This window comes from Myripristis murdjan, chromosome 12 (genome assembly GCF_902150065.1).
Source record: "Myripristis murdjan chromosome 12, fMyrMur1.1, whole genome shotgun sequence".
In the NCBI taxonomy this organism is placed as follows: domain Eukaryota; kingdom Metazoa; phylum Chordata; class Actinopteri; order Holocentriformes; family Holocentridae; genus Myripristis; species Myripristis murdjan.
In genome coordinates this window covers 23,529,080-23,542,460 of record NC_043991.1, presented here as the reverse complement: position 1 = coordinate 23,542,460, position 13,381 = coordinate 23,529,080, and the positions used below count along the sequence as shown (strand labels likewise).

Below are 13,381 nucleotides of genomic sequence, written 5' to 3'. Positions count from 1 at the left end.
AAGATAGCGTGTGTCTATCTGGGCGTGTTGTGTTGTTCTGTCTGCCTATCACTGTCCCCAATGATATAAAAATAGCTTTATCCATGTGTCTGGAATGAGAATAAGGGAGAGAGCAGAAAAAAGACATTCCACACTAACCTGAAAGGTACATACGACTGTTTCCAAAGGAATCCTCCTCTACAACCTCTTCCTGGTTGTGTTTTGCTGTGGCAGCCGGTGGGACTTGACCTCCCGCTTGCTGGTCAGGCTCCTTTCCTGCCTGCTCAACTGAGGTGCCCGCCTCCTGCCTGTCTTCACCAGGGCTTTGGGAAGCCTGAGAGGACTAAAGTGCACAAGAGAAGAGACACACACTATAAATTCAATAGCAGCATTCCACCCCCTAAATGGACTAAACAGTTAATATAATAGAACAATAAACAAAGTATACACGTAAAGATGTAGTCTGCTGACCTGTGACAAATATAAGCCAATTCAACACAGTTCATTATAAGAATGAGTGGAGTAATTCTGACCTGTTTGGTGGCAGTCAACCCCTGGGTGGTCCCTGAAAGGTCTTTGTGGGCCAACAGAGTGCTTCTGACTTTATGGACCATTTCATAGATCTCTACCAGCATCTCACAGGGCTCATATCTGTCTCAAAGCAGAGTGGATAAATAACTTAGTCATGTACAGTTATCCCCTTGATGCCACAGACTCAATAATGCAGTACTGATCTAATGCAATACTGTTCTTCCATGTCACTGCATAATGCAAAGCAAATCATTTAGTGGCCTAAATGTTTTAGGGTCTGAACATAAAATGAACAACAGTAAGCATTTCATGAAATATTATGTTGTACTGACTTGCCCCGCCAACAGGCTTCATCTTGCAGCCCGGTGTGTTTCAGAAGAACAGCCAGACTACAGCGGCAAACCGTCTCCAACAAAGAATCACAGGAGGGGCCTCCATTCTCCCAGTCTGCTCTCACAACAAAATAACACACCTTAATTATTGATACAATCACACAAGAGTAAAACCAACAGAATGACCACCAGAATGAGAAATAGGAATTGGCAGTGTCTTTCTTACAAGAGGTGTATAATATTAAATTTAAAACTATACTATACTAGGGATATACCATTCCAGTATCCAGTACTGGTATTACAGCTGATACCGGGGTAATTTGGGGTTACTGGTATCTACTACTGGTTGTCTGATCCAATAATGCAAACTTATGTAAAACGGATTTGAAATAAACAAGGCACTTTGTCAGACAGCGAGTAAAAAAAAGAGATAATTTACAACACACTGGCAAAAAAGGTAAAAACATGAGCATTCTTCCTTTCCTCTTGGTGACAAAAGCACTTAATAGCAAGAAAAATGTAACAGACATTTAGCTTCACAATAGTGATTTAGAGTTCAGACGTCTGGCCCACCGCTGATTTTAACTGTGTACTGGACTATTTTGAGCTTTAGTCAACTTTACAAGGACAGGTACTGAAAAATAAATGCATTTTAAAAATAAACACTTAATTACAATACTACGAAAATGAGTCCTCATACCAGCAGATTCTGAGAATGCAATGACCAAGATTGGTCTAGAAACAAAAATGGACAGTGACTTCAGTGATAAATACATTATCTTAGTCCTGAAACATTTTAAAAAATAGTCATTGAATCCATTATCACCTGGATGCTAACATGACAGAGTTTCAAACTGAGGCATGTATGCACATACACACACAGAAAAATGCAAAAATACCTCTACTGCAAGCATACTCCTTCATCCTCTGCCACAAGCCATTGGCAGGTTCACTGGACGAGCCCAGGGCCAGTTCCAGTAAAGTATTGGTTTCATCACTCAGACTCAGTTCTGCCAGTCTGGCATCACTACTGCTGCCCAGCAGCACCACCTCTGTCAGCCATGCCATGCCAGAGTCTACAGGACAAAGAAACACAGATTATAGGCATATCAACTTACAAATTATTAACAAGAGACCATATTTAGATGTAAGTGATGTAATGTATCTCTGGAAATCTGGCAAAAATCTGCTGGCTTACTTTGCATTAGCAGCTAATGGTTGCTGCCTGCAACAAACAGGTATTACAGAGGCAAAACATAACAGTAGGAAGTAAGAATACATTATTAGTAGAAATAAGAAATCTTGAAATCCAGCATATGTCACAGCCAGCAATGGCTCCTGGGAGAGAAACAGATAGTTATATGAACATGATAACTATTACTCCGTATAAACTCTCCAGAACGTGTAGAAATGTGGAAATGAAGCAGGAAAGATGTTTATTTCTTAAATTAAAAAAAATAAATAAATAAATAAACAGTAACCAATTACAGTCAAAAAAGACTTTAATAACTAATGAAATGGTTAAAAAAAAAAAAAAAATGGAGACAGGGACACAATGAAACAATTTCTGCCTTCAAGGATTTGAATGCCAAGCTGTGTCAGGCTGAAGATGCAAGACACACTTGAGACAAAGCTTGTTTTTGTTTTGTTTTTTAAACATTTCTCTCCCTGTGTTAGAAAAGACTGAAGAACAATTTAGAGTTATTTATTCATGAAATATATTTTGTATGATGATATAACAGAAAAACAGTCAATGCCAGTGGCACTGCATTGTGTTATGTCACTCCCTCCAAAACCAGATCATCAGAACATGAGTAAGTCCCCTCAGAAATGACTGTGCGGTGCTTGCAAAGGACCTCGCCCTGTGCATAGAGAGGTGCATTCCATCATTAGTGCACATAGATCAGGCAGAATTTATACCACAACACTTACTGTCCAACAAGATGAGAAGGCTGCTACAGCTGAAGTTAAGAGCTTGTTGTCTCCTATGCCCAACACTAGCAGCATCATTATACACAGAAAAGCATTTGACAGAATAGTGTCCCTATTTGTTGTACACAAACAGGGCTAGTGGTGCTGGCTCACTGTTAAAAGTGGTTCCAGGTCCTGTGCCACTCTCCTCTGTCAGAACTAGCAACTGAATTTCAAATCCCTTTCAGCTCCATCACTGCATTAAACAACACTGTCCCCTTTTGATTTATTTTCAAGTCAGAAACATTGGCATGTGGCTTTTGGTCAGACCAGGATATAAAACGCATCAGAATAGGCCATGGTGCGTTTGAGCCAAACGTGTACTCTTGATATCTGTTTCCAAGGTATTAAAGGTAGCAGAATTACTCAGTAGCTTTTCAGAGTACAGAATAAATAATGACACAATTTCTTCAAACCAGTATGCATTTCAGATGCACCTATGTAGTCTAACCCTGACCCGATTTGTATGAAAAACAAAAGGGATAAAATATACGGTAATATTAGGTAAATATTATACAGTTAGGTACTTAACGATCTATCAACAATAGACCAAAAATCTGATTTATACTGATTCTCATTATTACACTTGTTAGTCAAGAGATGATTCAAGCAATTATCTTGTTTATGTCTTCAAAGCAGAAAATGTATATTTCTATAAAATGAGCACAGGGATGGAAATAAATTTGCCAATTTGCCATTGTAAGGTGCTGCTTAGTGTTAACTCTGTGTGAAAGCCCCAACAGTGAGTAGAATGTCGACCTACCCAGCTGGTCAAAGTCCATCTCAAGGCCATTTCTGAGGAGGATGTTGGACAGCCAGAACTCTGACGTCCTCTCTTCCAGCGAGGGCGGTGGGCCCTGCAGCATGCCCCCAAGACAACGGCCAATTGCCAGGGCCACAGATCGCTCGAGGTCTAGAAGCCACACCCATTTGCTCTTCTCCCACTCCTGCTGGCGTCCAAGGAACGTAGTTGTTTCTTCACTTTTATCTATAAGGACGAGAACTCTCCCTGCATCAGTTTGGAAGTCACTGCAAAACTCTAAGGCTAATCTACATTTCCTCCTTTGAGAAAAACCTAACGTGTAAATACGTGGCCTTCTACCTTCACAACTTTAATGAATGATAATAATAATAATGATAATAATAATCAGCAATAAATGTAAGTGACCTGGGCAGATTTCCACTGTCTCCATTTCTAGTTCATGCTCCTCCAGCAGGCCTGTGTCTGGCAGCAAGCTGCTACAGTCATTGAGGTGCTCCAGCAGTGCCAGCAGGTGGCTGAGAAGAGGTCGCACGACACCCAGGGGCAGCAGCAGCAAGGAGTACACCACCTGGCACAGCAGGCTGCCAGCCACTGAGCTATACAACACCACTGGGGTGAGGTGTGGGGGGAAAGAGGTGTAGAGAAAAGAGCATATGAGAGGGAGCAATTAAAAGAGTGGAAGAATATAAGAGGGAGGCAACAGAAAGGGAACAAAATACTGGAGGATTCACTGATGGATTCTGTGGAAAGAGTTTCAACATAGAAACGATATTTTTACATCATGCCCCTGTCCGTGTTAGTGTATGTGTGTGTGTGTATGTGTTAGTATGTGATTATATCTATTGGACTTGGTAGGGTCCAATAGATTCAGCTTTAAAAACTGCTGAGCAGACTAACATGAGTCATCATAATAAATTAAAGAGAGAAAACACTCCAAGACCACCTTCACACCTGACATCACCATGCATCGCGGGCATCTAGATTTTATCTACACAGAACTTAATTGTGCATGGGTCTATATTTGTCCTCTACTAGGCAATTAAAAAAAAAATGTTTGGATAAGACACAGTTTGAAGTCAAGTGCATGCAGTGTTCCTCGTGGGTTTGTCGTGGGCCAGTAAAGCCCTTAGAGACTCTAAGCAGTGATTAACAGCTATACAGAGAGCTGAACTTGAGCTTAAGATCCTGGATAATTAAGCATGGTCAAAAAATAATGATTTTGTATATACTGCAAGAAAAAAATAACAGGACTCATATTTGTATATTGTGAGGGAAAGCGCTTTGTGAGTAGTTTAGGTACATTTTCATGCAGGTGTAAAGGAAACGCACATAAATTTGAATTGGATAATCTCTCTCTCAAAAAAAAAAGACATGATTCTGAAACATGTAAAGTGGGACATAATGACAAAATTTTGGCCAGAAGAATAATTGTGTGTATATCCACATGCCAGGTCAGAAGGCCAACATTTAAGTGTTCAACAAAAATCAGCTACAAATAAACAATAAATGACATTATTCTTACTGTGAAGTTTGTTGATAATGTGCTTATCCAGGGCACTCTCCTTCAACAACACTGCGGATCTCCTAAATGTCTCAGCAGCACAGGGGAGCAGCAGGTACAGGTGCTTATGAAGCAGCGTTACACTGCTGTCATCCTGAAATTAGCGTGAGAACAGAGGAAAAACTAAACTCAAACAGAGCTTTTGTTAAAATCTGAGGTATAAAAATATGACATGAGGTATAGGCAAATGACTACTATGTACCCTTTCAAAGAAAAACTGCAAGGAGTGTGTAGTGCCAGTGAGTTACAATGATATAACTGCTTAAACTTTTGAACCCTAATTGTTTATTTTGTCAAGTGATTTCTATAGTTTACCTCAGGACTGGAACAGACAAAGCAATGGGCAAGCAGGTGTTTGTGAAGTGCAGACAGCAGCTGATGGAAGTGAGAGGGAGGATCAGTCTGCCTCTGGCTCTCACTAGACAGCTGCTTGTCACTGTTTTTCTCCAACTCCCCAAATGCCCGCTCCTGCATGAACACACATAAACAGAATGAGTCTTTAAGAGAATGGAAATTGTTTTAATTGCACAATAAGGATGTGCACCAAAACTGGGACAAACTGCAGAAAACGTCATCCAACACACGCTATAGCAGGAAACAGCATGAGACAAAGTGCAAATAATGCATAACGTTCACACCCAAGTTAACTGCATGATAGCCTCCACCCAAACTTCACCTACACACACACACACACACACACACACACGGTCCTCTTTATGCCATACCGTGTAGAATCCTATGCTGAGGACGAGAGTTCTGAGCAGCACCTCTGCCAGGTGGAGATGGTCATAGGCCTCAGCGGGGCTGGTTGAAGAGGGAGGACGGATTGACATGGCAGGTGCCAGGGGGAGTCCCAGGGCTGTAATCTCTCCAAAAGAGCTGTAGCCTAGCAGAGAGGCTACATGGCTCTGTTCTTGGAGGCTATTCAGGACCATGTCTAACTGCAGACGCTTGATAAGAGAACAAGGTGACAATTGTTATAATGATGATGCTATGAGAACTGGTAAAAAACAATACTGTCTAAATGGGCATGTCCTATGCATTACTGGTCCTATGCATTACTGTCTAAGAACTAGGGTTGGACAATCAAACCAATACATTGGGCAGCATCTAATCTGGGTTTAAATTACCATTGCTGATTTTTTATTGATTTAAATTTGTTTATTCGCAGAATGAATATGATTTTTTTTAAAAACAATTTATACTCATACACATATAATCCCTCACAATCATCACTTATGAGCCACTAGAAGTGTGTGTTGGTGTGTTTATCCACAGAGACCCTGCCCTCTGCCTAGATTTTCTCATTTTACCGAGCTCAAGACATTTCTAGGCGTTGATCTGTATGCCATGGGTGTGTGGCTCCCAGCCAATAACAGCTCAAGGTGTCAGATTGCACAGCATCCAATGGGAAGCTACGAAAATCGCGGGTATGGACCGCAGAAAAAGGAAAGTGAGGTAAAATGCCAAGCGGACAAAGCTCGTCCCACAATGAGAGTTAATCTGGTGCTGGATTTCACCTGCTGGCAAGCACTGAAGGAGAGGATGAGGATGAAGAGTGACAGGGTGTTGGCCTGTTTTCTGTCGGACAGGTAGGTGTTGGCGGGCAGTGGCAGCAGTAGAATATTTTACATTTTGGGCAATCATTTCATTTCGTCACCATGCTGGGAAATGTTGCTGGCAGTTAGTTTAGCCAGGGCAGAGGGGCCAATTTTGAATGTTATGTTTACAAACCACAACTGACAAATCCCACTCATTCTGCCTTTAATGTTTGGTTATTTAAAGGGTGACAATACAGAAAAAAATCTGCCTCTCTCTGCCCTCTGGGAAAATCTGAAAATACAAAAATGAGTAGGGGGGTGAATCAGCACTGGGCATGGATGTTGAGTAGTGCGTCTGTGTTACAGATTCCCCATCTCTATGCTAGTCATGCCTAAATCAACCCACAGTGTGAGGATGTTTTTGCTTTACTAAATGTCTTTTCAGAGCAGCAATGTTGTTTTTACAGTTCATCTAGTCAGTCTCACTGCTCATTATATTTTTGTTTAATTGGCTGCCAAACACCACTCTGATCTGCACTGTCACTACAACAAACACGCCGCTTGCTAGCTGTCCCCTAAAGTATTACAGTGTTGACATACCTTTTAAAGTACATCAGGGAACACATCAAATTGGCCAGATTGGAAAAGGAAAAGCTCCAATGTATTTTGTCCACAAGCAAACGACTTACCTGTCCTTTGGAGAGGTTCTCCCAGCTCTCCGGGCCCTGAGGTAAGAGAGAGTGAAGCAATTCTGTTCTCTCCCTCAGAGGAGGCAGCAGCAGAGATGCCCCGATGGACAGAGTGCTCATCACTGCCTGAAAACACACACAGCCAAATATCAGCTCTGTGCTGAAATCATGGGCGAGGCTTTACTGCAAGCAAAACATAAATTTAAAAAATATCTATTACTATACTATGTGAGCCCCATTCTGACATTGTCTTCAGTCCTGTGTAGTGGTACTCTACCACTGTGCATATGTCAACTCTGGAGTTTCACACAGATGTGTGTGCTGTCACCAAGAAAATCTCCTACCTCAGCGAGTTGTGACTTGTCTGTCATTGGTTCATACAGAAAGTAGCCCGGCACCATGGCAACAACATACATAAAAATGGCCACCGCTCCGACCATCCTGGTATGTTGATTTGAACACGAAAAAACATTCTACTCCAGTTCAAGTTCTGTGGGATAACCCAACACACTGACTGCTCGGTTTACCTGTTGTATGGAGTCTGGTACATTGGAGTCTATGAGCCTAAAGAGCAGGTTTCTCAGGGGCCTTCCCTGACCCCCCAAGACTGTGGCACCAGTGCCACCAGCATGAGCCAAGGACAAGTGGATGGACAGTAGCTTCATACACAGCAGAATAAACTGATGGTGCTCCCTGGGGAAAAGACACACAGAAAATGGGCTGGTGTGAGGCTAGGAAAGAGCGTGTGTGAGAGTTTCTTTCAGTTGAGGCCACATGTCCTGATTGCCCTGCCTGGCAGTAGAGCGGCCCAAGTAATGGCATTCATAAGGATGGGTCAATTCTTCTCCAATGAATAGATGAGGATTGAGCTCAATATGTTGTCTAGATTTTTTGCATATCATTATACACTCAATAAATAAGGTTACAAATATAGCTTCGTGTTGACTCTGGGTGTGATATCATTATGGATGGAGTGGTGTGCAGGTGTAATTGTATGGTAACAGTACCTTTTAGATACGAATGGGGGAGGGGGCATGTCATTTCCTATGTCATCACAGTAGCGTTCCAGGAAGTTGCGCAAATAGGTGAAGGTGCTCTCTTCCAAGTCGACACAAAAAGGTCTATGCCATGCCACTAGTTGCCTGACAGAAAAGGATCAATCACTCAGAAATATTTAATTGATGTTGATTGATGAAATATGATATTAATGATACAATATAAAAATGACACTCAGATATGTTAGGTCAGATAACAAGTGATATATCCTATGTATGCCATGAATATATACGTGATGCCTAACCTATAAGCTTCAAAGAAAAAATTCAAAAGAAAACACAAAAATTCAGCTGAAGTTTTGTGGTAATTGTCTCCCACACTACAAAGCTGACACCACCAACACAAAGAAACCATCAGAGGAAGCATCTCACAGCAGGCTGCTCAGTTTTGGTGAGCTAAATATTTCTCACAGAAAAGGAGCTTATGCTTAAATATGTTTTATTGAGGGTTTACCTGTCTGTTGGAACTGCAGTCCAAGCCAGGCTGTGGGAAGTGCCAGCAGTGATTTGCTGGATTGACACCCCCTCTAGACCAATCACCTTCTTGGGTTTGGTGACAGGTGTAGAAGTGTGGCCCTGCCCACATTGGCCCATGGTGTTGTTCCCCCAGGCATATACTTCGTTCTCTGAAGAGTAGGGTGCAGAGGAAAATGTCTAAGAACATTTTAAATTTGATTTACAAACGCTCGAAAATGACAGTCATTTTATTCAATTAAAAAAAAAAATTTGGAATTCAAATATTTGGTCAGGTCATTGTAAATGTTGGCAAGTTTATTTATCTGATTATATAACTGTGAAAAATATTCTGTGGTAGGCTGTTGATGGTCTCTTACCATGGGACAGAGCCAGACAGTGGCTGTCTCCACACGATATGTCAATGATCTTGGTGACACTGAGGTCCTCTATGAACCTGGGCCTCAGAGAGGTGGTTTCAGAGGAGCCACACCCAAGGCATGAGCCGCAGCCCCATGCAAACACCTAAGGAGAGAGCCAAATCCAAGTACTGTTGCTACACACTATACCAATGGTGTAAGAGACAAGAAGCTACGTCAAAGTGAACCACATATCAGTAAGTTTCTTTATCTATGTGGTGTCAGAAGGGAGATGACAAAAATTTGGCTGTACCGAGTCTGACAGCAGAGTGAATAGATGGAGACTCTGGCAACGTGACTCCTTGAGCAGAAGTTATGAAGGACCTGACAGTCCAACCTCAGTACTCTGCCTTCTAACAATGTGTGTCACCAAAAAGAGTACTAAGTGATACTCTGTAAGCATCCATGTCTGGGTAGGGTTACTCTGACAGCCGGAGTTAATGTTAGAAATAGGGGTAACATAAGGGTGGGTTTTGGTTTAAAAAGGGGTCAAGAGGTGGGTTGGAGTTTAGTTTAGACTAAAGTCAGAGTTAGGCTGTGGAGATCAGACTCAAAAGACAACTAACACTCTGTTCAACATGCCCTTTTTGTCATCTGATAGTGTCAGTACTGGACTGTCCAAATAAAGTGTTACCATTATGATGTAATTACGTTGTAAATATTAGTCTACAAAGTATCACAATGTAACACATTTTTAAGGACAGGGGCTATAAATATGTAAACTGGTATAAGAAATAGTCAAATAAGTGATGGCAGGAGGTGTATAAAACAAAGGCTTATTATCTCTGCCATCATAGTTGAATGGGGGTTGTGTTTTTGCTCCATTCCATTTGTCTGTTTGTCTGAATATTTGTTGGTAGGACATAAAATACCAGGTTTGGAAAAAAATCCGGTTGCTCACATTGGTTCACATAGTGTTGAACACTGCATACAAGTTAAGGCCAGCTCGGCTTTCTCCCTCTCTTACACCCACACCCACACAGGTAGTGCAGTGTGATATGGAAAATATCATCACACTGCATACAAATTATAGACTAATAATTCAGACCAAAGCCTACCCACAGTTAGTGGCTTTTAGTTTTTTTTCATTCTGTCTCGCTCTCTCACACCAACACACAGCACTGTGTGATATGGCTGAAAATGTTATCACGATTAAAATCATACAATATTAATTTCATTACTTCTGCTGTTGCTCCAGAATAAAAGATGAATTAAAAAGGCAGTAAACTTTCGTGCAGAGTATCTATTTATTACCAGGCTAAATCGTAAAAAATAAATAAATAAATAAAACAGAAATCACCTGGGAGTGAAACTGTTTTGTAGAATGATTTTTGAACACTATGAAAATCTGAAGATCTGAATGCAGCAGAATATCAGCAGTCAGCTGAGTAAATATGGATATTGATGATATGTTTAACTGCAGGGTGAGTGTTATTCTGTTAAAAGTGGGTGCTGTAATCATTTTTTGACTTCAAATGTTGGAAGATGTGTTCGCTGTGTGTGTATTGGACAGTAGCACTGCTGGAAAACTGAAGCTATATTTAGCTCTACAATTTAAGTGATTACATCTGAAGACAGTCGCCTGTCTTCAAACATGAAAAAAGGCCCAAGTTGAAAATAACTTTCAGGTCCTCAGAGGAACTCAGCTGTGATCATTATCAAAAGTTAGTGAGTTGGTTTCACTTCAAAATCAAGGCAAATCTGATTAGGAAATATATTTTTAGCATCCCACACTCTACAGAAGATCTGTGTAGGTATTCACCAAGAAGATATGGCTTGCCTACCAATTAGCTGATATCTAAGTATTTCTTGAAGTAAGGACACTGGTTGGCATATGGAGTCCGCTAATTAACTTTCTCCCAAAGACTCTTTTAGATACAGTAGTTTGACTAATTGGCAGAGTTCATCACTGCTGCCTTGTTAGTAAGCTTACCATGCAGCAATTAAAAGCAGAACATTAGAAAATGATATTCAAATGGATTTTAATCATATTTTACTTCAATTTTACCAAATTGCAGATCTTTTTTTCTGTTCTGGCAGATTTGGCTGACTATGTTTTGGCGGGGGAAAAAAAATAGGATAACAGAACAACATCTCACCTGTCCAGCAGAGGTGAGAGCCAGAGATGACTGGCTGCCAGCACACACTTTCCTGATGATGAATCCATGCAGGGCTTCTATGACCTTGGGCCGATATACACGATTGGTGTCACCATGTCCTAGTTTCCCTGCAATCCCACATCACATATGAAATGCCAGCATAGTCAAAACTTTTGTCAGACAAATGTGTTGAGACAAACCAAAAGGGATACTGTTCTGTTGTGTTGTCTATTGCCTGTTAAAATCTCCGAATCCAAGCTCTACAAGTATTTTCTTGGTATGAACAATAAAAGGCTGTTTTTTTCATTAATGACAGAAAAAAATGACAGAAATATTAACATACTATACAAAGTAAATAACCATTAATCACACAGTGCCATTTCCACTACACCAAAACAACAGCCACAAGTCACAAACCACAAGTTGCACTTTGCAATATGCAATTTGTGCATACTGCACTTAAATCAAACTGGACCACCATCCATGCACATACCATTGTCCCCTCCCCCAAAGGACCACACAATCCGTCCATCTTGTGCCACAGCGATGGTGTGAGAGCTGCCGCAGGCCACCTGGCCCACACCACTGATGTCCTTCACCAGCGTAGGCACATTTCGACTGTGGCTGTCACTGTGGCCTTGTCAGAGAGAAACACAGGATTGCTAAGGTTGTTGCTGAACATGACACATTGGAAATTTTAGATTGAAATTTTTGAAACAAGCACAGCAAACTTGAGAATTATGAATGTTTCCACACTTGTAGTTGGTTTGGCTTGGTCTGAAACAAGGACCAGTTTGTTACGATGTTGTATCATTGACTTGATCGGCTTGTGTTTACATGGCAGCATTTACAAGCGGACCAAAACTTGTGATAAAATCCCTGCTTGAGGAAAGTGCGCTCTAATTGGTCAGAATTTCCATGTGAGAAAACTCCAGGAAATAAACAAAGAGTCAGAAATTGAGTCAGTAAGTAAGGCATTGAATGTGGACACATCAGTCGCAACAGCAAATTTCTGGTTGTTGTAAGAGTTGATTTTTTTTTTTTTTTTTTTTAATCAGCAAAACATATTTAGTATGAATATGAATCAGTTTTAGATGTCTGCTACAACTCATGCGTCTTGTGAAGACGAAATGCCTCAAGATACCTCAGAAAAAGGTAATGAGCTCTTCCCTAACATATCCTCTCAAAAAAACTCCTTCTCAGAAGACAAATCAGGTAAGTTTGATTGGGTGGTATGACAGACCCAGATATAATCATCATCTCAACACTCTTCTTTCATAGCTAGACTGAGTCCATTGGGTTGAATTGCGTTCTCCCTCAAACAAACCACTCCACGGTGCAAGTGGAAGCGAGCCAAACCACCCTTTCTTGGTGATCTCAGCCCGCTTGTTTTGTCCCGCATCTGAGTGCAAGTGCTGTGTTCACACATGCCCAAAGGAACCAGTCTTTGGAGGGAACTGCTCCCAGTTTGAAACAAGTGCCCCAAAGGAGCTAGATGTGAAAGCACCCTAAAACATGTACCAAGTCTTCCAAAGTCCCCTTCTCCCCAGGTGTAGAGCTCTCCATCATTAGTAACAGCAGCACTGTGTCTGTAGCCAGCAGACACACACACAACAACCTGACAGAGACAGAATCAGACAGGGAAAAGTTTAGAAAAAGTAACTCAAACAGGAAAAGGGAGCAGCTAGGAGCAATCACAAAATGATGTCAAATCACATAATGACTTTCCATAAAAAGTTTACATATAAATAAATGACAAATGTGAGCTCCATCTAAAAACTTCTATCCATGTTTCCCAAACAAGATGACGTCCCGATGCTTTGAGGATGTCCTGTAGGCTTACTTTGCCTTGCAGCGGTCCTTGTATAATTTTGGGGTACTTCTGAGTAGCACTGTTTCCATGGCCCAGCTTGCCATATTCTCCATCTCCCCAGCTGAATACCTGAAAGATGCATGACAAAACTTTAGGAAAAGAGATTGCATAAACT

The 13,381-nt window shown here is 41.2% G+C and overlaps 1 protein-coding gene across 3 annotated transcripts in view; it reads right to left on the bottom strand.

Moving 5' to 3' along the window:
- Positions 1-13,381, bottom strand: part of LOC115368605 (probable E3 ubiquitin-protein ligase HERC1) — a 64,825-nt gene that overhangs the window by 39,330 nt on the left and 12,114 nt on the right. For all 3 annotated transcript variants that reach the window (XM_030064795.1, XM_030064796.1, XM_030064798.1), the window contains exons 6-23: positions 13,237-13,335; positions 12,915-13,011; positions 11,887-12,030; positions 11,394-11,521; positions 9,256-9,400; positions 8,877-9,048; positions 8,375-8,509; positions 7,895-8,060; positions 7,368-7,493; positions 5,863-6,087; positions 5,453-5,605; positions 5,099-5,231; positions 3,982-4,185; positions 3,577-3,801; positions 1,742-1,918; positions 843-957; positions 513-630; positions 139-322 (exon numbers count right to left, since the gene is read on the bottom strand). In XM_030064795.1, coding sequence (XP_029920655.1) covers positions 139-322; positions 513-630; positions 843-957; positions 1,742-1,918; positions 3,577-3,801; positions 3,982-4,185; positions 5,099-5,231; positions 5,453-5,605; positions 5,863-6,087; positions 7,368-7,493; positions 7,895-8,060; positions 8,375-8,509; positions 8,877-9,048; positions 9,256-9,400; positions 11,394-11,521; positions 11,887-12,030; positions 12,915-13,011; positions 13,237-13,335 — 2,746 coding nt within the window. The remainder of the gene's footprint in view (positions 1-138; positions 323-512; positions 631-842; positions 958-1,741; positions 1,919-3,576; positions 3,802-3,981; positions 4,186-5,098; positions 5,232-5,452; positions 5,606-5,862; positions 6,088-7,367; positions 7,494-7,894; positions 8,061-8,374; positions 8,510-8,876; positions 9,049-9,255; positions 9,401-11,393; positions 11,522-11,886; positions 12,031-12,914; positions 13,012-13,236; positions 13,336-13,381) is intronic.